A 27,947-nucleotide genomic window follows, 5' to 3' on the forward strand; every position below is an offset into this window, starting at 1 on the left:
CCAAACCTCACTTCCGCTCCGAGGACAATCCGGAACTCCTGCTCTCAGCCTGTCCCGCGGCACTTCCGCTCTCTGGAGCCCAGGTAAGGGAGGGCCCCGGGGTCAGCCTGACCCTCCCCCCGAGACACCCCCCCGCCCCCGTGCCCCTCCCCCAGCCGGCGCCTCTCAGACCCGCCCCCTCCCGAAGCAGTGGCCCCGCCCAGAGCCCCCCGGCGCCTTCCCCCTTCTAACGCGAACTTTGGTGTCCCGGGGGCGGGGCCGCTGCGCTCCGTGGGGAGCCTCAGCCCCGGGGTCTGCGGGCCCCGCCCTGCTGCTCCCCGGGGTCCGGGCAGCGCCCCTAGGAACGCCCCCTCCCCCCCGGCTCCCCCCGCGGCCAGGGCCGGGCTCCAGAGGGAGCGACCGGCCCCGCCCGGCTCGTGGCAGTCGGGGGCCAGGGATCGTAAGGTAATGCACAGCTACAGACTAGGGACCGAATGGCTCGGCAGCAGTTCTGCGGAAAAGGACCTAGGGGTGACAGTGGACGAGAAGCTGGATATGAGTCAGCAGTGTGCCCTTGTTGCCAAGAAGGCCAATGGCATTTTGGGATGTATAAGTAGGGGCATAGCGAGCAGATCGAGGGATGTGATCGTTCCCCTCTATTCGACATTGGTGAGGCCTCATCTGGAGTACTGTGTCCAGTTTGGGCCCCACACTACAAGAAGGATGTGGATAAATTGGAGAGAGTCCCGCGAAGGGCAACAAAAATGATTAGGGGACTGGAACACATGAGTTATGAGGAGAGGCTGAGGGAGCTGGGATTGTTTAGCCTGCAGAAGAGAAGAATGAGGGGGGATTTGATAGCTGCTTTCAACTACCTGAAAGGGGGTTCCAAAGAGGATGGCTCTAGACTGTTCTCAATGGTAGCAGATGACAGAACGAGGAGTAATGGTCTCAAGTTGCAGTGGGGGAGGTTTAGATTGGATATTAGGAAAAACTTTTTCACTAAGAGGGTGGTGAAACACTGGAATGCGTTACCTAGGGAGGTGGTAGAATCTCCTTCCTTAGAGGTTTTTAAGGTCAGGCTTGACAAAGCCCTGGCTGGGATGATTTAATTGGGGATTGGTCCTGCTTTGAGCAGGGGGGTTGGACTAGATGACCTTCTGGGGTCCCTTCCAACCCTGATCTTCTATGATTCTATGATCGTGCTGCGGGCGGGGTCACCTGGCTGAGGGGCCGGGCCAGGGGCGGGTAGCTGGGGGCTGGGGCTCCCTTTGCAGGTGACTGTCCCCTTCCAGGCGTCGGCTGCGTCTCCTGTCCCCCAGGTGTCAGATACAGACATGCCCACGTGTCGCAGCCCCCTGGGACTGGGCGTGGCTGACTTGCTCATGTGGACCCTATAATTGTCAGTAGAGTCAGGCTGAGCTCCACCCTGGCATCTGGTGGTGAGGTGTGGCAAATTGTGGAAAAGAACTTCAGGGGCTGATCTCATTTGCATAGGCACACCCACCCCGCCTAGAATGAGGCCATAACTGCCCAAATGGTCACTTTGGCTGCTGTGGGATCCCCAGTGTCTCTGTTATTGGGGCGGAAAGAATAAATTGTTATTACCCTGATTATGGGAACTGTGCTTGGAACTGTACTTGGGCTTTTGTTATGATGGAGGGACTCACCATCAACTAAGTAGCACTTGCTAGGCAAGGGACATGGGTTCCAAAACTCTGTGAATTGAGGGGGGGATTGAGACAGGTATTTGTACCTGGTGGTGTGGGCCTCTTTGTGAGAGCCTGAAACACCAGTTGCACCTCTGTCTCTCTCCACTGTGGAATGTCAGAGCTAATTTTGGGTCTATTAAGAGTCTTGCTACAGGTACTGTGCTGAATTCACTTTGGCCTCATGGTGCACCAGCATTAAGGCTCCCACTACTATGAGCTGAAATCACTGAGCACTGTGTCAAGTAGTGGGGAGCCGGCAGAACTAGAGTGCAGTAGTGCTGTTCGTGGATAGGCTGGCGGAGTGTTTGTGAGACGGCAAGGTGAGCTGTGGAGAGTGGAGCCGTTCATGAGACGGCGAGCTGTTTGTGAGACGGCGGAGTGAAGTGTTCGTGGGACGGCAAGCTGTGCAGAGCGGAGCCGGTCGTGGTGGAGTGGAGCCGTTCGTGAGACAGCGGAGCAGAGCAGAGCCCTGTGGGGCAGTCAGCTTCAGGACACGTAAGGTGCCCCTTACCTCTTTCCCCCCCACACAGGCACATTTTAGCCAGACTGGGGAGTAACACTCTGCAGATGAAGTTTGAACTCTGGGGCTGGACTTTTTGAACTTTGGGTGATTTGTGGATTGCTGGACTCAAGAGACGTTTGGGTTCTGGGACTCAAGAACCCGAGGGAAAGGATGTGGCCCAATTTGCTGGGGTGGGTCTTTGCTCATGGTTTGGTTAATGAACACTAGTTGTGGTGTTTCCCCAGTTTAATGCTGATGTTGTTTACCTCATGTTATTAAAGATTCTCTACTACACCAAAACTCTGTGCTTGCGAGAGGGGAAGTATTGCCTCTTTGAGGCGCCCAGGGGGTGTGTAAGATTTTCCCGGGTCACTGGGTGAGGGTTCGAGCCAGTTTTTGCATTTGCTTTGATGAGAGGGAACCCCTGTGTACTGAACCCGGCCCTTGCTGCTATCAACTTGGCCTGGCAGAAGGGTTACATAATTATAAAATAAACCCACTAGAATGTAAATATTGTACTTACGTTTCAGTGTGTGGTATACAGGGCGGCGCACACACGTCGTACTGTGCAAAATTTAGTTTGGACTGACGTCACTAGTGCTTTTTATGTTGCCTGTTGTAAAACTAGGGAAATATCTAGATGAGTTGATGTACCCTCTGGAAGACCTCTGTGTACCCCCAGGGGTACCTGTACCCCTGGTTGAGAACCACTGATGTCGGGGAGGCCAGGCCCACCCGCCGTACCGACTTCTAAGCCAGTACCCTAGGAGGCTGGTTCAGCTTTGCTTACTTTGCGTCAGCCTCAAGTCAGCTTCTATGGGTCACCTTCCTACCATGCGCCCCATGGACAGGAGTCAGAGAAAGGACCTCTCCTTTCAGGTGTAAAGGCAGCAAGCAATTATTGACAGTTTCTCTAGTCTCCTTTTCAGATTTTGCCCCATTTTCTCTCTAATTTTCCAGACCCCGCTCCCTGGCAGGAGTTTGAGGGCCGGATTACCAGATTAACACGTGGGCAAATGAGATCAGGATGCCTCCCTGTGGAGTGGGTATTTCAGTTATCACTAAAGGTGGGGAAACTGCTCAGTCTCTCTCTGTCTGTCTCTCTCTCTCTGCTCAGGATATTGGAGTTGAGCTTCCTGGGTCAGACACTACTGCCTCCATTCCAATCTGGGAATCAAGACTGAGCAGCTGCTGTTCCCCTGGCGGAATCAAGGCTAGGGTGTGACCTTAAGTAAAGTCTTCTCTGTGCCCAGACAAGGTGCGGACTTTCTCCAGCTGTAATTAGCCCATAAGGCAGCCCTAGACTTTGCCAACACCAACAGCTGAGCCAGAAACTCCAGGTAATTAATAGAGACTTCAGGGAAAATGTTTGTGCACAAACAGCCCTCCCCTTCATCCCACGTATTTCCTCCCCTTAGCAATTGTAGGAGCTGATCCAGTCATAGGAGACCAAACACCTAGAAATGGCTGCCCCTCAGCCAGAGGGGGAGGGACAGGGGAAGGAAGACATAAGGGGAAAAAAGAGAGAGACTGAAAGGGGTAGGGGGGGGGAAGTAACTGGGGAGAGATTCCCAGATCTCTGACCTGCCCACTCACACTTATTGCAGCATCCCTGGGCAGATTCACTTTCCTGTGACAAGGTGAGGTGCAGGGAGAGGAAAAAAAACAATTTCCTATACAACTAGCTGTGGGAGTGTGCTCCCCTGGGGACAATGTTGGGAGGGGAATCCCCCAAAGTCACTCCTTTTGTTCTGCTCTTGTCTCGCAATTGCTTCTCAGACTTTGTTACTGGGACAATTTTAAAATGTCCTGGTGGTTTAGTGCTGATGGAAGGGGATGAATCAGTGCTGTAATAAAGTGACCAAACTTTTCCTCAGAATAGAATTATGGAAATGTAGGGCTGGAATGAACCTTGAGAGGTTATCTAGTCCAGCCCCCTACACTGAGGCATTTGTCCAACCTGTCCTTATAAACCTCCAGTGATGGCGATTCCACAACCTTCCTTGGTAACTACTCCAGTGCTTAACTAGCCTTTTTCACAAATTTGTCACATGGCTGACTCAGATTCAGTTTGTGATCCACTATAACCTCCAGACCCTTTTCAGTAGTACTAGCCAGTTAGTTCCCATTTTGTAGTTGTGCATTGGATTTTCCTTGCTTAAAATGTAGTACTTTGCAGTTTTCTTCATTGAATTTCATCTTGTTCTTTCAGATAAATTCTCTAATTTATAAAGGTCATTTTAAATTCTAGTTCTTCTACGTGCTTTCAACTCTTCCCAGCTTGGTGTTATCTACAAATTTTATAAGCATACCCTCCACTCCATTATCCTTGCCATTCATAAAAATATTAAATAGTACCAGTTCCAGGACTGGCTCCTGTGGGACCCCATTAGGTAAATGCTCCCAGTTTGACAGCAAGCCATTAATACGTATTCTCTAAGTGCAGCCTTTCAAGAAATTGTGCACTCATAGTACTTTCATGTACACTACATTTCCCTAGTTTGCCTATGAGAATGCCATGGTGGCCTGGGTCAAAAGCCTTACTAAAATAAAGATATATGATGTCTACAGTGTCCCCCGCATCCATAAAAGCATTACCCCTGTAAAAGCAGGAAATCAGATTGGTTTGGCATGATTTGTATTTGATAATCCATGCTGCCTATTACTTTTCACTTTACTGTTCTCTAGGTACTTATAAATTGATTGTTTTAATAAAATTTTCTTTCCAGTTATCTAAGGCTTGACTGGTTTTTATTCCCCCAGGTCTTCATTGTTCCCCTTTTTAAAGACCGGTTTTATGTTTGCCCTTCTCCTGTCCTGTGGGACCTCACCATCCTCCAGGAGTTGTCAAAGATATTGGTAACTGTTCCAAGATTGCTTCAGCTAATTCCTCAAGTACCCTGGGATGAGCTTCATTAGGCCCTGCTGACTTTAATACATCTAACTTATCTAAATATATTTTAGCCTGTTAGTTCCCCATTGTGGTTTCTGTTCCTCCCACTCTTGATTAAGAATAATTGTTTTAGTATCTGGTCATAATTAAACTTTTTTAGTGAATATAAAAAGGCATTAAACACCTTAAGTCTTCTTGATGTCATCTGTTACGAACTCTCCGTCCCTGGTAAGTAGAGTACCTACATATTCCTTCACCCGTTTCTTGCTCCCAGTATATTTATAGAGCCCTTATCTTGGTGCCATTTCTATAACTTGCTAGGCCTAACTCATTTTGTGAGTTAATCTTTCTGATTTTTCCCCCCACATGCTTGTGCTATTCTTTTGTACTCATCCATAGCAATTTGTCCATGATAGCACTTTTTGTAGGATTCCTTTTTATTTTCTGATCATTAAAGAGCTCCTGATAGAAAGAATAGTAAGTGGGCAAAATAGCCCTATCTTTCCTTCACATTATGATAGTTTGCTGTTGCTCCTTTAATATTGTCTCTGAGAAATCGCCATCTCTCCTGAACTCTTATTTTCAGCTCAGATTTCATTCCATGGGACCTCATCTACCAGATCTCCGGGTTTGTTGAAGTCTGCCTTTTTGAAGTCCATTGTCCTTATTCTGTTACTCTCATGCCTTCCTTCTCACAGAATCTTGAAATCATCATTTCATGATCACATTTACCCATATTGCTTTCCACCTTCAGTTTCCTAACTAATTCCTTCTTGTTAGCCAGAATCAAGTCTAAAAGGCTGTCCTACAGTTACTACTACTTCAATCCTCTGAAACAAACAGGTGTCCCTAGTACATTCCAAGAACTTACAGGTTTTTTTCAATTCCTTTTCTAACAGAGGTCTGGGTAAGTAAAATGTATTTTGAATTTCTCTGTTATTTGCGCAACAGTCTAGAACACTAGTGTGCCCGGAAAGAGCCTGGGGGGTAATTTTGATGTGAAATTATTTCCTGTTCTAACATGTCCGCAATTGCCCTTTTTTGCTCTAACAGGCTGCAGTGTAACATCCCTGTTTTGCTCCAGATCATTCCATCCTTCCAGGGAAGGGAAATGGCTGCAGTGGAGCCAGTTGAGGTAGGATTTATCAGGGAGTTGCTAGTGGGTTCCTGTTAGAGAGCGAGAAGGGCAGTAAATACATAGGAGGTGGGCACTTGGGGGGGTGGGGGAGGGGAGTTGGTCTGAAGGTGGGAGGGGTCAGGAATTACACAGGCTGGAAAAAGGGAGAGGGGCAAGGTGTGAAAAACGTTCTGGGATTTGGTAGGAACAGACCCCTGGGCTTTGTGGGTAGGAATTTCCTAATTTGTGGAACAGGAAACAACCCCCCTGGAGTGGGCTGGGAAAACTTAGCAGAGTCCAATACTAGAGCCTGAACCTACTAGCCAGAGGCTGCTGTGAGATATAAAGGGGCACCCATCAGCAGTGTTCCTCTAATTTTTTATGTGCCCCAATATGGAGGTGATGTGTGACTATGTGGGCTCTGGGGTGGGGCTGGGGATGAGGGGTTTGGGGGTACAGGCTGCCCCGGGGTTGCAGTGGGGAGAGAGGACTCCCCCCAGTCCTCTCTCACCTCAGCAGCTTGGGGCAGGGGGAGAGGTGCCTCAGGGAGAGGCTCCTCTCCCACAGCAGCAGCAAGTCCGGGGCAGGTCTGTGCTTGGGGCCGGGGGAGGGGTGCCTTTTCCCCAACCGTGGCAAGTCTGGAGCAGTCCGCACCGGGGCCGACGGGGAGGGGTGCCTTTCCCTGCCACAGCCCTGAGTCCCTGCACGGGGCTTAATAGGCAGCTGTGCGGCCGTTCACCTTAGAAGGAACTTAGCACTTCAGGGAGGCCTAGGGAAGACACCCCCATCTAGCTGCTATCAATGGGGAGGGTGTTGCAATTCCCACCATGGTGTTATCCCTGGACTCTGCTGGGAGCCTTATCTCCTGTATGAGCCTCTGGCTAGTACGTGAGTGATGAATGTGAAGACCCCTGCCCCCTCTCTCTGCTCAGAGGGGTGAAGGACTCTCTTTTTCTCCGCTCACCCTAATGCTTCCTGCCTGTTCCGATGGGGCAGGTATGGGATAATGCTGTCTGCCTGCCTCCCAGAGCTTCCATGTGATTGGCGCTCCTCTCCTGTGAATTGTGGGGTTGTCAGAGGCAGCAGGTACTGAGTGGGGGCTCTTTCTCTTTCAGGGGCCGGTGACCTTCGAGGAGGTGGTTGTGTATTTCACCAAGGAAGAGTGGGCTTTGCTGGACCCCGCTCAGAGAGCTCTGTACAGAGATGTCATGCAGGAGAACTATGAGAATGTGACCTCGCTGGGTAAGGATTCCTGTCCCCTTGGTTATTCGAAGGGGAAGTGAAGAGTTTAGTTTCACAACACCCCACAATGCAACCTCATCTCTGCCCTGTTTCAGCAACACCTCAACAGGCAAATGACACTCTACCCTCCCCACTACGGAGCAGTTTGGGAACAGAGCACAGGACCAGTACAGCACAAAGTCTAACACCTTCTCTTTGCTAAGGCAAAACTTGGGGTTAGGTTTCATGTAGGGAACAGAAGGTACCTACACCTGGCCTGCACTTAGATATTGAGCCTACTACACACAATCCATCTCAGACTTTCATAATGTTACCACCTCTTTACCCTTGCACTGAGGATTCCTTCTGAGTAATTGCCTTCACTTACCCACCCTGAGCATTGGAGACCACTAGCATGTATGCCACCAGACTGCTGACAAACCTTGTGACAAGAACATGCTCTTAAATACATCTGTGGTGGGCTTCTACCCCTCACAGGCATATTAAATTTAATTACATTATGCTCTATATTACAAAGTGGTTAAGCTGTATTCACCTCTTGAACCAGATCCTGTGTGCCATTTAGGGGTAAATCTAGACTTGCCTCTCCCCTTGTGGATTCCAGAACTAGCTGCTCCAATAAGATGTCATTAACGGTGAATAAAAACTTTATCTTTGCATCCCATCCTGAGGTGACATGTACCCAGTAAACATTTGGGGATTTCCACTGACCATATATTACTGACTTTTCCATTTTTATAATCTCTCTAATCTCCCTGAGCATTCCATAATCACCAAGATCATCCTGGTAAGGTGTTCAGTAGTATATTCCTATTGCTATACCGTTATTATTCAAGCGTGGAATTTTTATCAATAGAGATTCTGTGGAACAGTTTGATTCATTTAATTTTTTTTTACTATATTTCACTGCATGCTGTCTTTCACATCATGCATTTGAGTCAGAGCCCTAACACTGTGTGTTGTAAATTTTTCATATGATCATAAGAATGGCTCTACTGGGTCAGACCAAAGGTCCATCTAGCCCAGTATCCTGTCTTCCAACAGTGGCTAGTATCAGGTGCCCCAGAGGGAATGAACAGAACAAGTAATCATCAAGTGATCCATCCCCTGCCACTCATTGCTAGCTTCTGGCAAACAGAGGTTAGGGACAGCATTCCTGCCCATCCTAAGTACATCAGAATCAGGAACCCTGCCAGACAATCAGTGGGGCTACTGGGTGCTTGGGATGCTAAATGAGCACTCAGTTGCTCTGCAATGCCCTTGATTCCCTGACTGAATCCTTTGCATCAGTCTTCACTGCGGAGGATGTGAGGGACTTTTCTACACCTGAGCCATTCTTTGTAGCTGGCAAATCTGAGGAAAAGTTCCAGATTAAGGTGTTGATAGAGGACATTTTGGAACAAACTGATAATTTAAACATTAATAAGTCGCAAGGGCAAGATGGTATTAACCCCATCTTTAGACCACTAATCCTGCCCTGCACCCACATGGTGAGCAGTATATTTCAGGACAATGTGAGTAAGCATGTAAACTGCAGAGAAACTAGAATAGCTGGCTTTTAAACAGAAAGTAATGCTGAACCCTAAATACAGTGGAGCTGGTGGTCTGCTAGGATAACTTTCCAAATGCATGGAGGACATGGCAATCAGGTGCACCCATCTGTGGACATGAGACAGTTTGAGGGTCTCATTCAGGCTTTAAGACAAGGGAGAGCAGGAGGAAGGGAGAAGATGATGGGGAACTGGTGTTTGTGGGGTGCCACAAGGCAGGGAGGCCTGAGATCAGAGGGGAGGAGTGTGTGGAGGACTAGGATTAGAGGGAATCAGGGATGATTGGGTACAGTAGAAGGAGGAGGCTGGAGGGAGTCAGCGAGAGTTGCTCCTGGGAACTGGTAATGGTGTGAGCTGGGAGAGTGGGGACTAGGAATGGGGAAAAGGGGGTGGAGGGCCCAGCAATGGTGGTGCTGTTGAAGGAAAGTTGAGTAGGTGATGAGTAGCTGGGAGTGGGGAACACTTGGAGCCGAGGGACATGGGGAGTAAAGGGCTTGGAGAGTGGTTGCTCTAGAAAGCAGGAAGGGCCTGGTGGGGTGGGAAGGGACCGTTTCAGAGAGTGAGAGATTTTGAGCAGGGCACTGGGACTGTTTTTGCAAAAGTTTCTACTGGCCTCTCCCTAGGCAAAGCTCAGAACCACTACTTCATTCTGATCCTCGACCTGTCAGCTGCCTTTCATCCATCGACCATGCTCCTCTTCTTGAAATCTGATCTTCCCTTATCCTCTCCCACTTCTCCTACTTCTTTGAGCTCTGTTTCAGTGTGTCCTTGGACAATCCTCATCCCCACTCCAGCTTTCTGCGGGGCTTACACAAGCTCTGTCCTTGGTTCACTTCTCTTCTTCCTCTGTACCTTACATTGGTTAATTTAATTCACAAACACAAATTCAGCTTTGAGTGGTAGCCGTGTTAGTCTGTGTCAGCAAAAGCAACAAGGAGTCCTTGTGGCACCTTAGAGACTAACAAATTTATTTGGGCATGAGCTTTCATGGGCTAGAGCCCACTTCATCAGATGCATGGAGTGGAAAATATAGGAGCAGGTATAAATACATGAAAAGATGGGAGTTGCCTTACCAAGTGTGAGGTCAGTCTAACAAGACAATTCAATTAACAGTAGGATACCAAGGGAGGAAAAATAACTTTTGTAGTGGTAATTAGAGTGGCCCATTTCAAACAGTTGACAAGAAGGTGTGAGGAACAGTAGGGGGAAATTAGTATGGGGGAAATTAGATTTAGGTTTTGTAATGACCCAACCACTCCCAGGCTTTATTCAGGCCTAATGTGATGGTGTCCAGTTTGCATATTAATTCCAGTTCTGCAGTTTCACATTGGAGTTTGTTTTTGAAGTTTTTTTTGTTGAAGAATTGCCACTTTTAAGTCTGTTATTCAGCTACCGTCTCTATGCTGATAACTCACAGATCTAATTCTCTGCTCCAGACCTGTCTCTTGCTCTCCAAACTGAAATCTCAGCCTGTCTCTCTGATATTTCTTCATAGATGTCTAGTCATCAGCTCAAGCTCAAAAGCTTAAATGGCTAAAACACACGTCTTAATATTTCCCCTGAGCCATCCCCCAGCCTCCTTTCTGTATCACTGCAGAGACCACCACCATCCTTTTCTGCATTCTGTCTCTCATGTCTGTACGCTGCGCATATGCCGCAACACAGGCCTCTCTCTAGGTCCTCACATGCACCTTATTTCTACATCTTGCATTTTCTTACTGCATAATGTCCCTAAGGTACAGTCTTCCTACCCATCCACACAGCTAAAACTTTTGTCCAAGCTCTCATATTCTCCTGTCTCAATTTATTGCAACATTCTTCTCTCCTCCTTAATGTACGCAATCATGTGCTGCTCATATCCATTCAGAAGTAAACATCCACAAAGCTGGCTCACTATCCTCAAATGTGACCTCTGAGGAAAGTTTGAAAGAATTGGTGGTGTTTAGTCTTGAGAAAAGAAGATTGGGAGGGACCTGATAAGCGTCTTCAGATATGTTAAAGGCTGCTTTGCAGAGGATGGTGATCAATTGTTCTCCATGTGCACTGGGGTAGGAGAAGTAGTAATTGGCTTGATCTACAGCAAGGGATGTTTAGGTTGGCTATTAGAAGAAACTTTCCAACTTGTGAGGATAAATAAATCCTGGAATAGGTTACCAAGAGAGGTTGTGGAATCCCAGTCACTGGAGGTTTTTGCAAACAGGTTGCTGACATATATTTGTCTAATGTTCTATATATACTTGGTCCTGCATTAGGGCTGCAGGATAGATTAGCTGACATTTTGAGGTCCTTTTACCCCTGTGTTTCTGTGATTTTTATGATTCATTGTCCTAGTCTTTTTCTTTGACCTTGTCTCTCTCTGGAGAATGGGGGATTTATTTAGTAGTTTCTTTTAATGAAAAATATACATGGATCTGCTTCCCTCTCAATTTATTTTACTAGCCACTGGGTGTGAAGAAATTAATTCCTCTTCTGGGATGTGGATGTAATTGCTATTAAAGTAACACTTTCAAGAACTGTTGATATATGAATGAGGCACACTGAACAGTGGAAGTCTCAAAGATTGGACATGAAGGTGTAATGACTGGGTCTAAGGAAAACAGAACACAAGAACACAACTGCAGTATATTTTGGGATGTAGGAACTAGGGTTCAAACCAACTGGGCTTTAACTTTGCTGCTATCCAGGACAAAAAGACTGAGACACGGGGAGAGAGAGAGATGAAATGGAGGAGGCTTTGGAAAAGCTGGGCAGATGACTTTGCCAAAATGAATGTAGAGTTCAGTATTGCTTTACCGGACTAACCAAGGGATCTGTATTGCAGTTGCTTAAGCCGTGTGGTCTTGTTATGAAAAGGCTGTCTTGTGTTGCTGCAAATACCTACTGGCTGCAGCACCCAAAAGAAGTGATGTTTATGAGGGGTCTGAAATCATTTGAACTCACTGAAGTGCCATCATGACACAAAGGGTGCTGCCTCCAGACGTGCCTATCTCCGAGGAGTGGAGGCCTGGGGGTCACCCTTGCAGAAAGCAAAGGCTAGGAAGTAACATGTTATGTATATGTCTACATTGTCTCTGGGAGAGATCCTCCTAGCCTAGGTCCACAGACTCACTCTGGAGGGCTATATATAACTGTCTAGGTGTTGGAGGTTGGGCTAGAGCAGAGGTCTCAAACTCAAATGACCACGAGGGCCACATGAGGATGAGTGCATTGGTCCGAGGGCCACATCACTGACACCCCCACCCTTACTGCCTCCGGCCCCACCCCCACTCCACCCCTTCCATGAGGCACCGCCCTGTCCCCACCTCTTCCCACCCCTTCCCTGCCCCCATTCCAACCTCTGCCCTGAAGTCCCAACCCCAACTCTGCCCCCTCCCTGCCCCCCAGGGGGTGCAGGAGAGGTGTGGCAGGGGGCTCAGGACAGGGGGCTGGGGTGCAGCAGGGGGTCAGTGTGGCAGGGAGCTCAGGGCAGGGAGTTGGGGTGCAGGAGGGGTGCGGGCTCCAGGGTGGCAGTGGCGTGTACTGGGGCCAGGCTGCTTGGTGGGCTGCAGGAAATAGCCCTGCGGGCCACGTGTTTGAGACCCCTGGGCTAGAGCTAGGTCTCTCAAACCAGGGATGGGCTTAGGAGCCTGAGCTCCACTTGAGCTGCAATGTCTACACAGCTGTTTTTAATGTGCTAGCTTGAGCATCACTCTTGCAAGTTTGGGGACCTAGGCTGAAAGGCTCGCTCCCTGGTGTAGTGCAGACAGCCTAAAAGGAGCAGACCCAAGAGACCCTGTATAAAGGCTAGAGTCATCCAAGACCCTTGAAAACCATTTCACAGCCATCTCTTTTAATCCCTCCACTATCTCCACCATTCCTATCATATCAAACATAAAACACTTATCTTCAGTGTCAAGGCCCTTTCTGGCTTATTACTACCTTACATATGATCTCTCTTTCAGTACTGAGGTGCGATCTCACACTTCTGATCAGCTCGTGATGCCAGCCTCTATCACCCACTTGTTAAATTTTCAGACAAGCCCCTTCATGGAGAGGAAAATTTACAATAAGGTCAAAGGAACAACCAAAGGGAAAGCTGCTCAACATCTTGGATGTCTACACACAAATGCAAGGAGTATGGGGAAGAAGGAGGAAGAACTGGAAGTATTAGTTCATAAGCTAAATTATGACTTAATTAGCATTCCAGAGTCTTAGTGGGACAAGTCTTATGACTGGAATATTGTTGCAGACGAATCTAGGTTGTTCAGGAAGGACCAGCAGGGTAGAAAGGGAAGAGGTGTTGCATTATATACTCCTGAGGGAATTCTGCGCCACTGTGCAATGCAGAATTTGCGCAGAAATGTTGTGCATGCAGAATTTTCTTTTTTGCCCCACCAAAATGGACTGCAGAGTTGCTGGCCCCCACTAGGGGCCACTTGGCCTGGCAGAACTGAGCTCACAAATAGAAGACGCTGCCGGGGGGTTCCTGGCAGCTGCAGGTCTCAGAATGCTCTGAAGGAAGAAAGCAGCATGCAGGAAACTCCATACAAGCCTGGGACCCAACATCAGGCTGTTTCTCCCTCTAGATCCCTGGGCTCTGGGGTTGGGGGTGTTTGTGTATGGGCTGAGGGGGGTGCAGGTGTCTGGACGGGGCTCGGGGTGGGCTCGGGGGTGGGAGAGAAACAGAGCGTTGTCGTAGGGGTTTCTTTAACTCTCTACTCCTGGGGGAATTTTTGTGTATGTCTGGATTGTTACACACATACTTGCTAACATATTTTGAAATAAATTACCAAAATAATTGAAACTAGCATGATGGTGTAGAGTTATTTTGACAAATAAAATATGCAGAATTTTAAAATATTGTGTGCAGAATTTTTAATTTTTTGGCACAGAATGCCCCCAGGAGTCAAAAATATAAATACTTGTTCTCAGATCCAGGAGAAGGTGGTAAGCAGAACAGCTGAGGTTCTCTATGTGAAGATAACAGGAGTAAAAAAAAATAGGGGTGATGTTGTGGTTGGGGTCTTCTGTAGGTAAAGATATCAGGAAGAGAAGGTGAATGAGGAATTTTTAGAGCAAATAACAGAAATATCTGAAACACAAGATGTAGTAGATATGGGGGGCTTTAACTATCCAGATATCTGTTGGAAAAGTAGCACAGCAAAGCACAAAATGTTCATTAAATTCTTGCAGCGTTTTGGGGACAAACTTTTTATTCCAGAGTGTGGCAGAAGTGACCAGAGAGAGAGTCATTTCAGACTTGTTTATGACAAAGATGGAGGAATTGGCAGTGAATCTGAAGCTGGAAGGCAATTTGGGTGAAATTAATCATGAAATGATAGATTTTGTGATTCTAAGGATAGAAAGGGGTGAGAGTATCAGAATAAGGAGTTCTAAAAGCAGACTTGTGCCTATTAAGCCAAGCTGAGAGGGGTTGCAAGCGCTTTGGTGGACAGGATTACAATTCAAAATGACCATTACATAATTGAGAATTGTCTGAATGAACAAGATTAAATTCAATAAAGGCAAGTGCAAAGTATTTTACTTCAGAAGGAAAAATCAAATGCACACTACGAAATGGAGAATAACTAGCTAAGCAGTAGTACTGCTGAAAAGGATCTGGGGGTTATAGTGGATCACAAACTGAATATGAATCAACATTGTGATGCAACTGCAGAAGAGGATATTATCATTCTGACATCTATTAACAGGAATTTGATTTGTAAGACACTGGAGGTAATTGTCCTGCTCTAGTCAGCACCGCGTGAGGCCTCAGCTGGAGTACTGTGTCCATTTCTCAGTGTCGCACTTTAGGAAATATGTGGAGAAATTCAAGGTATTGCTCAGGTGTGCAATAAAAATCATGAAAGGATTAGAGAACCTAACCCAAAAGGAAAGGTTGAAAAAAGCTGGCATGTTTAGTTTTGAGAAAAGAAGACTTAAGGGGCACCTGAAAACACTCTTCATATATGTTAAGGGCAGTTCTTAAGAGGACAGTGATTGTTCTCTGTGTCCACTGAAGGTAGGAGAACAAGTAATCATAGAAATGTAGGACTGGAAGACTCCGCAAAGGTCATCTAGTTCAAGGACTAAGTATTAGGTAAGCAATCCCCAACCTGTTCTTAAAAACCTCCAATAACGGAGATCCCACAACTATCCTAAGTAATTTGTTCCAGTGCTTAACTACCCTTACAGTTAGGAAGTTACTACTAATGTCTAACCTAAATCTCCCTTGCTGCAATTCAAGCTCATTACCAAGAGGTAATATCCTGTCCTCAGTGGATAAGGAGAACAATTAAGCATCCTCCTCTTTATAACAAGCTTTTATGTACTTGCAGACTGTCATCATGACCCCCTTCAGGATTCCCTTTTCTAGACTAAACAAACCCAATTTTCTTAGTCTTTCCTTATAGGTCATTTTTCCAGACCTGTAATCGTTTTTGATTTTGCTCTCCTCTGCACTTTCTCCAATATGTGCATATCTTTTCTGAAGTGTATTTTGTCCAGAACTGGAAACAGTATTCCAGTTGAGGCCTTATCAGTGCTGGGCAGAGTGGTAGAATGACTTCTTGTGTCTTGCTTACAGCACGCCTGCTTATACATGGGAGAATGCTGTTCATATTTTTTGCAACAGTATTAAATTGTTGAGTCCTATTTAGTTTGTAATCCACTACCACCCCCAGATCCTTTTCCACAATACTCCTTAGGCAGTCCTTTCCCATTTTATATTTGTGCAGTTGATTATTTCCTCTTAAGTGTATTACTTTGCATTTATCCTTATTGCATTTCATTCCATTAATTTCCCATCATTTTCCCAGTTTGCCAGGATCATTCTGAATTCTAATGTTGTCCTCCAAAGTGTTTGCAGCCCCTCCCAGTTTGGTGTTCTCTATGCCATTATTGAAACTCATGACCAGGGTCCCAGGGGTACCATGCTGAGATTGCTCACTTAGTGCAAGCTGCAAAGAATGGGGCAGACAATCCCCAAAGCTGGTGGTTATTCTGATACTTAGATGTACCATGCCAGCAACAAAACAGCTTCTACACTACCTTACTAGATACCCAGAAGCAAAAAACAGTTCCCTTAAAACAACCCAGCCTTGGGCTTCCTCCCAGACGGTCAAGTCAAATATGATGAGGATTACTGAAAATCTTGTTCATCATACAAGAAAGTTCTACCGATCCCAAAAGTTTGTAAGAACAGGTTGGGGATAGGGGATGGCTTACATAATACTTAGTCCTTGGACTAGATTTTAAGACATCTTCACAAATTATCACTAATGACTCAGAGATATCTTCCACCAGGTCCTTAATGAGCTTACTTTGCAGTTTCTGTTAGATATTAGGAAAAACTTTCTAACTGCAAGGATATTTATGCTCTGGAATAGGCTTCCAAGGGATGTTGTGGATTCCCCATCGTTGGAAGTTTTAAAAAAAACAGGTTGGACAAACACCTATGAGGGATGGTCTAGGTTTGCTTGATCCCGTCATAGCACAGAGAGCTGGGCTTGAAAAATTCTTAAGCTCCCTTCCAGCCCTTCCCTTCTATTGTTCTGAGCTTTCTTCCATGATGCTTCTTGCTCTTTGGAGGAACTCCCCATAAACATCCCAAGACCTACCTGGTTAGCCCTCTTCCCATCCCTCCATACAACTCCCCAGTTCAATGAAGCTTTCAAACACATGACAGTGGTTAGGTGGGTTGTGTGCTAAGACCACTATCTATCAGGATGACAAATGTTGTCTTATTGTTTCCTTGTGCTTCCCCTGTCACTATTCATGGCCATTGCACCTGTATTCCCCCTCTGTGGTCCAGCAAGGGCTCCCACTCTCAGGCTGCCCAGACGTCACCTCTCTTGGGTAGAAACCCACATCTCTCTCTCTCCTGACTGGGGTATCTCCAGGCTGCACAGCTCCCTGCCTACCCTGTGAATTGCCCAGCAAGGCAGATCCTCTCAGCAGACCTGCTTTGCCTTCCTTCCTCAGAGGCTATGAACAGCCTAACTGGCCCCAGTTAAGTTACCAGACCGCCCTTTCCCAGCAAACAGGGATTCTCAAGGTAAAAGCATTACAGAAAGAACATACTAAAAACAATAAAAGAACCTATACACATGCTAATAAGCTTACCTGAGAGCACCCCAACCCCAACAAGGGCTCAGGCAGGTGAACAGACCTTCAGACCCCACCAAGAGTTTTTTCTGTGGTTGTTAGCTCAGAACAAGCATGCCTATGCATGTGCGCATACCCTTTTATCTAGTTTGGGCCTCTGAACTTTACTCCTGGGGGAATTCTGCACCATTGTATGTGCACAGAATTAATGTGCCGCACAGAATTTTTTTCTCTGTAGAAAATACATTCTGCCAGAGATGTGCTGCAGTTATACCTTTCACCCACTAGGGGCTGATGTGGTGCCAGTAAAGAGAGCAGTTGCTCTTGGGCACAAGCGGTTCCAGTTGGAGATAGGGAAGAGGAGCGTCTAGGGTCCTCATAGTACCATACCCATGGAGCCAGGTCAGGAGGCACAGAATATGGGGGATGGACAGTGTGGGGCACATGGGGCTGCTGGGGAATCACAGACTGGGGTTCAAGAACTAGTGCGGGGACAGCCTAAGTTAAGGGTTGGGGGTGTAGGGACACATGGGGAGGGGAGTGGCTTATTGGGGGTGCAGGACCACATGGGGAGCGGGGCAGGGACACCTGAGTGAGGGGGTTGTTGAGTGGGAGTGTGGCACCACATGGGGGCAGTGCGGAGAGGGTGCAGGGACACATGGGGACATATGTAGATGTGTCTGAATGAGAGAGACTAGGGGTCAGCCAGGCTTTGTATGGGGAAGGATCCTTAACAATCCCTCTCGCCCCCTCCCGCCACCCAAAAGTCTGTTCCATACTTCTCCCACCACACCAAACAACTCTCGAGGTTCGCACCCAGGCCCCTTCCCAGCACTTTCCTCTTCCTCATCTCCATTACCCCTGACTCCCACAAGCTTTTGCACTGCTTCTGAGGGATGCGGGAAATACATTTCTGTATTGTAGTTTAAATGAATTATTACTCAGAGTTCTGTATTAATATTCCTTGTAATTAATCTATTTGTCAAAAAACATTCCCTGAATCTGTTTTGTTGTCTGTATTGTTACAGACATATTTGCTGACAGGTATGTTGAAATAAATTACCCAAATAATTGAAAATGGCATGATTATATTGCGTTATTTTGACAACTAAAATATATAGAATTTTACGTAATTTTAAAATATGGGCAGAAATTTTAATTTTTGGTGCAGAATTACCCCAGGAGTAGAACTTGTGTTCACAGCTTCCATAGGTTTGGGGTGGAGGTGAGATGTTGCCTTCTCCTTCTTCCAAGTATTTCCTGGGAATCCCATTTACCTTTGTCTAGCATGTTGTTTCAAAGAATCTTTGGAAGTTCATAAGATTTCCTAGGGTTTATGTTAGCCAGGTCTCCTCCCCGGAGACATTAAAGACCATCCCACGGTAATACGTACACACTCATATTTTTAATCAAATAAACTCCAAGGATACTGAGAACTTAATTCAGTAAGGTTTGACTTCATTCAATAAGGATGGTCCAGGCTATCACAGGAAACTGCCATCTCTGTTACGCCCATGTCTGTCTGTATCCATCTTTCTCTTCTCTCATTCTTAGATTGTCAGATCTTTAGTGAAAAGACCATTTTTTTGTTTATAGAGTGTCCAGCAGAATGGGATCCTAGTCCATGAATAGCACAACTAGGTGCTATGGTAACAGGAATAGTAAATGATAATAATGGGGAGGTTCTGGGCAAAGGGAGGGAGGGTGTTAGAGAGCAGGGAGAGGAAGGTTTGGGGCAAAGATCTCCTATGAGTTGGGAGGGCTGGGGGCAGTGGTAAGGGGTGGTGATGCCATGGAACAGCTGCTGTAGTGAGTTAGGAAGCTGTGGAGGGCTGGAAGCAATAGAAACCAAGAATCTGGAAGGGTTGGTGCTGGTTAGAGTAAAGGGAGCATGGGTGTTGGGTAGAGGGTGCTCCAGGAAATAGGGGTGCTAGCAATGGGAGGGAGCAAAGGGACACATTTCTGGCAGGAGCTCTTGGGAATCAGGACCAAGGGACAACTGAGATAATGTGATGAGGGTTGGGGAGTAGATAATTTGGGAGAACTGGTAGTGTGAAGGGATGTGGGCCATGGGAGGAGAGGAGAAAACCCAAGGAGAGATTTTTCCTTGGGTCCCTGGAGGTGTGGAAGGGTGAGAGCAGTTAGAGGAAGGACCATGGGGGTCATAGTGATTGGCAGGGCTAGCTGCCTCTCTGTGCCCTTCCTCATCTCTCTGAGTGTCCCCCATCAGCTCTCAGGCCTTTCTCTCTCCTGCAGTGTCTGTGGCCCTCTCTCTCTGTCAGTATGAAGCAGTTCTAGGGGGAATTCCCCTCTGACTGGAGTCTTCCCTTTCTGTGACATGGAGTTACCTGCTCTGGGTTTTAAGAGCCCTTTTGATCATGAGTGTCTGGCTGTGTATGTTCCTAGTAGACATGGGCACAGTTAATTACCTCAGAAGAAGAGTGCCCTGAACCTTTGAGCACCTGGGGAGCTGGCCTCAGGATTTTACTGCTTTAAAATGGGCTGGGGTTAAAGTAACAGAATTTTTTTGTGTGTGTGACAAAAGCCCCACGAATTCATCTGATCTCACTTGTCTTCTTTCCCCTTAGCAGGATTTCCAGTTTCTAAACTTGATGTCATCTCCCAGCTGGAAAAAGGGGAAGAATTGTTTTCCACAGGTCTCCAGGACTCAGAGGAAAGAAAGCTCCTGAGAGGTAGGTATACAGGTGAGTGATCATTAAACCAACTCAGTGCCTGAAGAAAATAGCTGGAGTTCCCAGCAAAGGCCTTGTGAGCTCTCTGTGTTCAGGATCGTTCCCAGCAGGTGTCATATCCTCAGGGCAGATACTGCTCACAGCTTCCTACCCATCCTGACTAACTTCTGGCAGTACCTCCTTCCCCAAATTTCCTTCTCCTAGAGTGTTTGGATGGGAACTGCATGCAGAATTGATCCCCTCCTCTCTCCCCTTTAAGAAAGAGTTTGGTGAAATTCAGTCCCTGATTTTTTTCCATTTCCAGCTGTTCTTTTGGTCTTTTCCATTCCTGTTTCTGAGATTTTTTCTTTCTCTGTCCTAGCAGGTGATGGGATGGTGATAGAGACCATGGAGCAGAATCCTCAGCAGGAAGATGATGAAATGGAACCACAAGAGTCTTTATTGCAAAGATGCAAAGGGAGAGTGTCTAGGACTTGTGAGCAGGGAAAAGCCTGTGAGAGTCAGCACAGGCCAGAGAAGCGGCAGGGAAACCAGCCAGTGCAGAAAGCTGGAAAATCTGTTAATTATCAGGGAACTCACAAAGGCCACAAGGAAACCATGGCCCAGCAGAGAATCCCCATGGGAGAGAGAAGTAACACATGTGTTGAGTGTGGGAAAAACTTCAGTAGGCGCTCGTGCCTTGTTAAACATGAGAGAATCCACACAGGAGAGAAACCCTATGAATGCTGTGAGTGTGGGAAAACCTTCACTGAGCACTCAAGCCTTATTAAACATCAGAGGATCCACACAGGGGAGAAACCCTATGAATGCTCTGAGTGTGGGAAAACTTTCTCTCGGAGCTCAGCCCTTATTGACCATCAGAGGATCCATACCAGGGAGAAACCCTATGAATGCTGTGAGTGTGGGAAAACCTTCTCTCAGAGATCAACCCTTACTAACCATCAGAGGATCCACACAGGGGAGAAACCCTATGAATGCTGTGAGTGTGGGAAAACCTTCGCTCGGAGCTCAGCCTTTATTAACCATCAGAGGATCCATACAGGGGAGAAACCCTATGAATGCTGTGAGTGTGGGAAAACCTTCACTTGGAGCTCAGCCCTCGTTAACCATCAGAGGATCCACACAGGGGAGAAACCCTATGAATGCAGAGAGTGTGGGAAAAATTTCACTGAGCGCTCAACCCTTATTAACCATCAGAGGATCCATACAGGGGAAAGGCCCTATGAATGCAGAGAGTGCGGGAAAACCTTCCCTCAGAGCTCAGCTCTTATTAGCCATCAGAGGATCCACACTGGGGACAAACCATATGAATGCTGTGAGTGCAGGAAAACATTCCTTCGGCACTCACACCTTATTAGACATCAGATGATCCACACAGGTGAGAAACCCTATGAATGCTGTGAGTGTGGGCAAACCTTCACTCAGAACTCAAATCTTATTACACATCAGAGGATCCACACGGGGGAGAAACCTTATGAATGCTGTGAGTGTGGAAAAATATTCACTTGGAGCTCACACCTTATTAGACATCAGAGGACCCACACAGGTGAGAAACCCTATGAATGCTGTGAGTGTGGGAAAACGTTCCCTCAGCACTCACACCTTGTTAGACATCAGAGGATCCACACAGGTGAGAAACCCTATGAATGCTGTGAGTGTGGGAAAAACTTCCCTCAGCTCTCACACCTTATTCGACATCAGAGGATCCACACAGGTGAGAAACCCTATGAATGCTGTGAGTGTGGGAAAACCTTTGCTCGGAACTCACACCTTATTAGACATCAGAGGATCCACGCAGGAGGGAGATCCTATGAATGCTCCAAGTGTCGGAAATACTTCCATCAGAGCTCAGCCTTTATTTATCATCAGAGAAGCTGCAAGGGAGATAGAATCATAGAATATCAGGGTTGGAAGGGACCTCAAGAGGTCATCTAGTCCAACCCCCTGCTCAAAGCAGGACCAATCCCCAATTAAATCATTCCAGCCAGGGCTTTGTCAAGCCTGACCTTAAAAACTTCTAAGGAAGGAGATTCTACCACCTCCCTAGGTAACGCATTCCAGTGTTTCACCACCCTCCTAGTGAAAAAGTTTTTCCTAATATCCAACCTAAACCTCCCCCACTGCAACTTGAGACCATTACTCCTTGTCCTGTCCTCTTCTACCACTGAGAATAGTCTAGAACCATCCTCTCTGGAACCACCTCTCAGGTAGTTGAGAATCAAAACCTTGTCTAGAGCTGAGGGAAGTTTTTGTTTTCCTTTTGCTAGTTCCCACTTAGTGAGTTTAAAGGAAGCTTTGTGCCCCCATGGTCTTTCAGTTCCCCCAGCTGAGTTATCTGCTTTTCCCATTTGTAGCTCACCCTCCCTTGCGGGGGAGGAATCCCACAGCCTTTTTCAGCAACTCATTTGTCCTGTGTGATGGAGGTGTGTGTCCCTCCAACCGGAATCTCAATCAATCCCAGGTGGGGGAACCAGGAGTGACCTCAACTAAGTACATGGAGGTTAAATCTATGTGGGCCTTGACTCAACTAGGATTTTCCATGGAGTTAGCTACCTTCAATTAGTTATCCTAATGTAAAAACACAAGTATTTTTTCAATTGAAAAATACCCCATATATGGTGGCCAGGATAATTTAGCAAATTTCCTCAACACTTGGCATAACCTCCATCACTTTTCCTAGTCTAAACACATTTGGAGCATCACATTTAAACTTTTCCTCCCATGGCAAATAAATTGTTAGTCACCAGGTTCCCACACTAGGGACAGATTGTTTCATTCCCAGTTGTTCTCACATTACACTGGGTTCTGCTGAACATTTTTCTACCAGTTAAATATAACAAAGAGAAGGAGCAGGATTAGGGATGGGGGGCAAAAATTTCAACCTCTGTGACACCTGAAGAAGTGAGTTAGAGGGATTCCCACCTTCCGAATTACCCCAGCAATGTTTGAGCCAAATAGAATTTATCTTCTCCATTGTCTACACCTCCACCCGTCATTGTGTCTTATGATTCAGTGTTCTCAGTCTTCTGCTTGGGAATCACATTTTGTTTTCTTTGATCATAAAACAGTATTTTTGAAACTGAGATGACAGTGTCACAGACCTGCAAGGGGAATTTGAATGGATCTCAAACACAGCATGATCACTGGGAGTTCAAATCCTGGTTTCCAACTGTTGGGAAAGCCTCTTCTAGGATTTTTCCTACTGAGATGAGATTGTTTGCAGATGGAGAGGTTAAATTTGCTTTGTTTAATTTTCCATTATGATGATGCTAGAACTTTTGAAAATAATAAAACTCAAGCAGTCAAGTGATTAAAAAAATTAATCACAATATTAAAAAAATTAATCAATTGTGCAATTAGTTGCACTGTTAAAGAATAATAGAATACCATTTATTTAAATATTTTTGGATGTTTTCTACATTTTCAAATATATTGATTTCAATTACCACACAGAATGCAAAATGTACAGTGCTCACTTTATATTATAATTTTTATTACAATTATTTACACAGTAGAATACAAAATAAATTGTATTTTTCAATTCACCTAATACAAATAATGTAGTGCAATCTCTTTGTCATGAGAGTTGAACTTACAAATGTAAAATTATATACAAAAACAAAAATAAAACAGTATTCAAAACAACCCTCAAAAATAAAACAGTATAAAACTTAAGAACCAAGTCCTACTTCTCAGACCTACTTCTTGTTCAGTCAATCGCTCAGACAAACAAGTTTGTTTACATTTGCAGGAGATAATACTGCCTGCTTCTTGTTTACAATGTCACCTGAAAGTGTGGGAGTAAATTTATATTTTTAATATATAAATTTGTATATAATCTGATATGTGCATGGCACTGTTGTAGCTGGCATTGCAAGATATTTATGTGCTAGATTCATATGTCCCTTCATACTTCAACCACCCTTCCAGAGGACATGCTTCCATGCTGATAACGGGTTCTGCTTGATAACAATCCAAAGCAGTGCAGACCAACGCATATTCATTTTCATAATCTGAATCAAATGCCACCAGCAGAAGGTTGATTTTCTTTTTTGGTGGTTCAGTTCTGTAGTTTCTGCATTGAAGTGTTGCTTTTCTAACACTTCTGAAAGCATGCTGCACACCTCATCCCTCTCAGATTTTGGAAGGCACTTCAGATTCTTAAACCTTAGAATCATAGAATATCAGGGTTGGAAGGGACCTCAGGAGGTCATCTAGTCCAACCCCCTGCTCAAAGCAGGGCTAATCCCCAACTAAATCATCCCAGCCAGGGCTTTGTCAAGCCTGACCTTAAAAACCTCTAAGGAAGGAGATTCCACCACCTCCCTAGGTAACCCATTCCAGTGCTTCTTCACCCTTCTAGTGAAAACGTTTTTTCCTAAACCTCCCCCACTGCAACTTGAGACCATTACTCCTTGTTCTGTCATCTGCTACCACTGAGAACAGTCTAGATCCATTCTCTTTGGAACTCCCTTTCAGGTAGTTGAAAGCAGCTATCCAATCCCCCCTCATTCTTCTCTTCCACAGACTAAACAATCCCAGTTCCCTCAGCCTCTCCTCATAAGTCATGTGTTCCAGTCCCCTAATCATTTTTGTTGCCCTCCACTAGACTCTTTCAAATCTTTTCACATCCTTCTTGTAGTGTGGGGCCCAAAACTGGACACAGTACTCCAGATAAGGCCTCACCAATGTCAAATAGAGGGGAACGATCGCGTCCCTCAATCTGCTGGCAATGCCCCTACTTATACATCCCAAAATGCCATTGGCCTTCTTGGCAACAAGAGTACACTGTTGACTCATATCCAGCTTCTCGTCCACTGTAACCCCTAGGTCCTTTTCTGCAGAACTGCTGCCTAGCCATTCGGTCCCCTAGTCTGTAGCAGTGCATGGGATTCTTTCATCCTAAGTGCAGGACTCTGCACTTGTCCTTGTTGAACCTCATCAGATTTCTTTTGGCCCAATCCTCCAATTTGTCTAGGTCCCTCTGTATCCTATCCCTACCCTCCAGCGTATCTATCTCTCTTCCCAGTTTAGTGTCCTCTGCAAACTTGCTGAGGATGCAATCCACACCATCCTCCAGATCATTAATGAAGATATTGAACAAAACTGGCCCCAGGACTGACCCTTGGGGCACTCCGCTTGATACTGGCTGCCAACTAGACATGGAGCCACTGATCACTACCCGTTGAGCCTGATGATCTAGCCAGCTTTCTATCCACCTTACAGTCCATTCATCCAGGCCATGCTTCTTTAACTTGCTGGCAAGAATACTGTGGGAGACCGTGTCAAAGGCTTTGCTAAAGTCAAGGAACAACACGTCCACCGCTTTCCCCTCATCCACAGAGCCAGTTATCTCGTCATAGAAGGCAATTAGATTAGTCAGGCATGACTTGCCCTTGGTGAATCCATGCTGACTGTTCCTGATCACCTTCGTCTCCTCTAAATGCTTCAGAATTGATTCCTTGAGGTGCTCCATGATTTTTCCAGGGACTGAGGTGAGGCTGACTGACCTGTGGTTCCCAGGATCCTCCTTCTTCCCTTTTTTAAAGATGGGCACTACTTAGCCTTTTTCCAGTCATCCAGGACCTCCCCCGATCGCCATGAGTTTTCAAAGATAATGGCCAATGGCTCTGCAATCACATCCGCCAACTCCTTTAGCACTCTCGGATGCAGCACATCTGGCCCCATGGAGTTGTGCTTGTCCAGCTTTTCTAAATAGTCCTGAACCACTTCTTTCTCCACAGAGGGCTGGTCACCTCCTCCCCATGCTGTGCTGCCCAGTGCACTAGTCTGGGAGCTGACCTTGTTCGTGACAGAGGCAAAAAAAGCAATGAGTACATTAGCTTTTTCCACATCCTCTGTCACTAGGTTGCCTCCCTCATTCAGTAAGGGGCCCACACTTTCCTTGACTTTCTTCTTGTTGCTAACATAGCTGAAGAAACCCTTCTTGTTACTCTTAATGTCTCTTGCTTGCTGCAACTCCAGGTGTGATTTGGCCTTCCTGATTTCTCTCTTGCATGCCTGAGCTTTATTTTTATACTCCTCCCTGGTCACTTGTCCAATCTTCCACATCTTGTAAGCTTCTTTTTTGTGTTTAAGATCAGCAAGGATATCACTGTTAAGTCAAGCTGGTCGCCTGCCATATTTACTATTCTTTCTACACAGCGGGATGGTTTGTCCCTGTAACCTCAATAAGGATTCTTTAAAATACAGCCAGCTCTCCTGAACTCCTTTCCCCCTCATGTTATTCTCCCAGGGGATCCTGCCCATCAGTTCCCAGAGGGAGTCAAAGTCTGCTTTTCTGAAGTCCAGGGTCTGTATTCTGCTGCTCTCCTTTCTTCCTTGTGTCAGGATCCTGAACTCGACCGTCTCATGGTCACTGCCTCCCAGGTTCCCATCCACTTTTGCTTCCCCTACTAATTCTTCCCGGTTTGTGAGCAGCAGGTCAAGAAGAGCTCTGCCCGTAGTTGGTTCCTCCAGCACTTGCACCAGGAAATTGTCCCCTACACTTTCCAAAAACTTCCTGGATTGTCTGTGCACTGCTGTGTTGCTCTCCCAGCAGATATCAGGGTGATTGAAGTCTCCCATGAGAACCAGGGCCTGCTATCTAGTAACTTCCATTAGTTGCCGGAAGAAAGCCTCATCCACCTTATCCCCCTGGTCCGGTGGTCTATAGCAGACTCCCACTATGACATCACCCTTGTTGCTCACACTTCTAAACTTAATCCAGAGACTCTCAGGTTTTTCTGCAGTTTCATACTGGAGCTCTGAGCAGTCATACTGCTCTCTTACATACAATGCAACTCCCCCACCTTTTCTGCCCTGCTTGTCCTTCCTGAACAGTTTATATCCATCCATGACAGTACTCTAGTCATGTGAGTTATTCCACCAAGTCTCTGTTATTCCAATCACATCATAATTCCTTGACTGTGCCAGGATGTCCAGTTCTCCCTGCTTGTTTCCCAGACTTCTTGCATTTGTGTATAGGCACTTGAGATAACTTGCTGATCGTCCCTCTTTCTCAGTATGAGGCAGGAGCCCTCCCCTCTCGTGCTCTCCTACTTGTGCTTCCTCCCAGTATCCCACTTCCCCACTTACCTCAGGGCTTTGGTCTCCTTCCCCCGGTGAACCTAGTTTAAAGCCCTCCTCACTAGGTTAGCCAGCCTGCTTGTGAAGATGCTCTTCCCTCTCTTGGTTAGATGGAGCCCGTCTCTGCCTAGCACTCCTCCTTCTTGGAACACCATCCCATGGTCAAAGAATCCAAAGCCTTCTCTCTGACACCACCTGCGTAGCCATTTGTTGACTTCCACGATTCGACAGTCTCTACCCAGGCCTTTTCCTTGCACGGGGAGGATGGACGAGAACACCACTTGTGCCTCAAACTCCTTTATCCTTCTTCCCAGAGCCACGTAGTCTGCAGTGATCCGCTCAAGGTCATTCTTGGCAGTATCATTGGTGCCCATGTGGAGAAGCAGAAAGGGGTAGCCATCCAAGGGCTTGATGAGTCTTGGCAGTCTCTCCATCACATCATGAATCCTAGCTCCTGGCAAGCAGCAGACTTCTCAGTTTTCCCAGTTGGGGTGGCAGATAGATGACTCGGTCCCCCTGAGGAGAGAGTCCCTGACCACCACCACCCACCTCCTTCTCTTGGGACCGGTGGTCATGGAACCCCCATCCCTAGGACAGTGTATCTCATGCCTTCCAATTGGCAAAGTCTCCAGTTCCCTTCCCTCAGATGTATCATCTAGTCCACTCTCCGCATTAGTACCTGTGGCGAGAACATGAAAACGGTTGCTTACCTGTATTTTCATTGCTGGTACATGGATGCTCCCCTTTCTTCTTCTGGAGGTCACATGCTGCCAAATTTCTTCACTGTCCTTCTGTCCCCACTGCGCAGCCTGCTCTGAATCTTCAGAATGTTGTGTCTATAGAAGCATATCCTGATTTTTGTCCAGGAAATCTTCAGTTTCTCTTATGCAACGCAGGGTCGATACTTGTTTCTCCAGACATTGAACCTTCTCTTCCAATATGGAGACCAGCTTGCACTTTGTACAGACAAAGTCACTTCTGTCCTGTGGAAGAAAGACAAACATGGCACATCCTGTGCAGGTCACAACAGCTGAACGCTCACCATCCACATTACCTTCCTTCTACGAGCTTCCTCAGGAGTTGTA

At 46.5% G+C, this 27,947-nt stretch overlaps 1 protein-coding gene across 13 annotated transcripts; it reads left to right on the plus strand.

The window, feature by feature from the left end:
• LOC125628621 (uncharacterized) lies at positions 1–27,553 on the plus strand. Of its 13 annotated transcripts, none has more exons than XM_048833792.2 (8): positions 1–83; positions 1,833–2,186; positions 3,311–3,533; positions 4,957–5,052; positions 6,140–6,221; positions 7,319–7,445; positions 19,669–19,785; positions 20,138–27,553. In XM_048833792.2, the coding sequence occupies exons 4-8, from the start codon at positions 4,991–4,993 to the stop codon at positions 21,706–21,708; spliced, it is 1,959 nt and encodes a 652-aa protein (XP_048689749.1). In that variant the 5' UTR covers positions 1–83; positions 1,833–2,186; positions 3,311–3,533; positions 4,957–4,990; the 3' UTR covers positions 21,709–27,553. The 13 variants fall into 13 exon arrangements, with proteins under 13 accessions (XP_048689749.1, XP_048689751.1, XP_048689752.1 ...); XM_048833794.2 differs by having other exon boundaries at positions 10–83; positions 1,984–2,186; XM_048833795.2 differs by lacking the exon at positions 1–83 and adding an exon at positions 90–444 and having other exon boundaries at positions 1,984–2,186.
• Positions 27,554–27,947: the final 394 nt, after the last annotated feature.

The sequence above is a fragment of the Caretta caretta genome, chromosome 28, assembly GCF_965140235.1.
Source record: "Caretta caretta isolate rCarCar2 chromosome 28, rCarCar1.hap1, whole genome shotgun sequence".
Classification (NCBI taxonomy): domain Eukaryota; kingdom Metazoa; phylum Chordata; order Testudines; family Cheloniidae; genus Caretta; species Caretta caretta.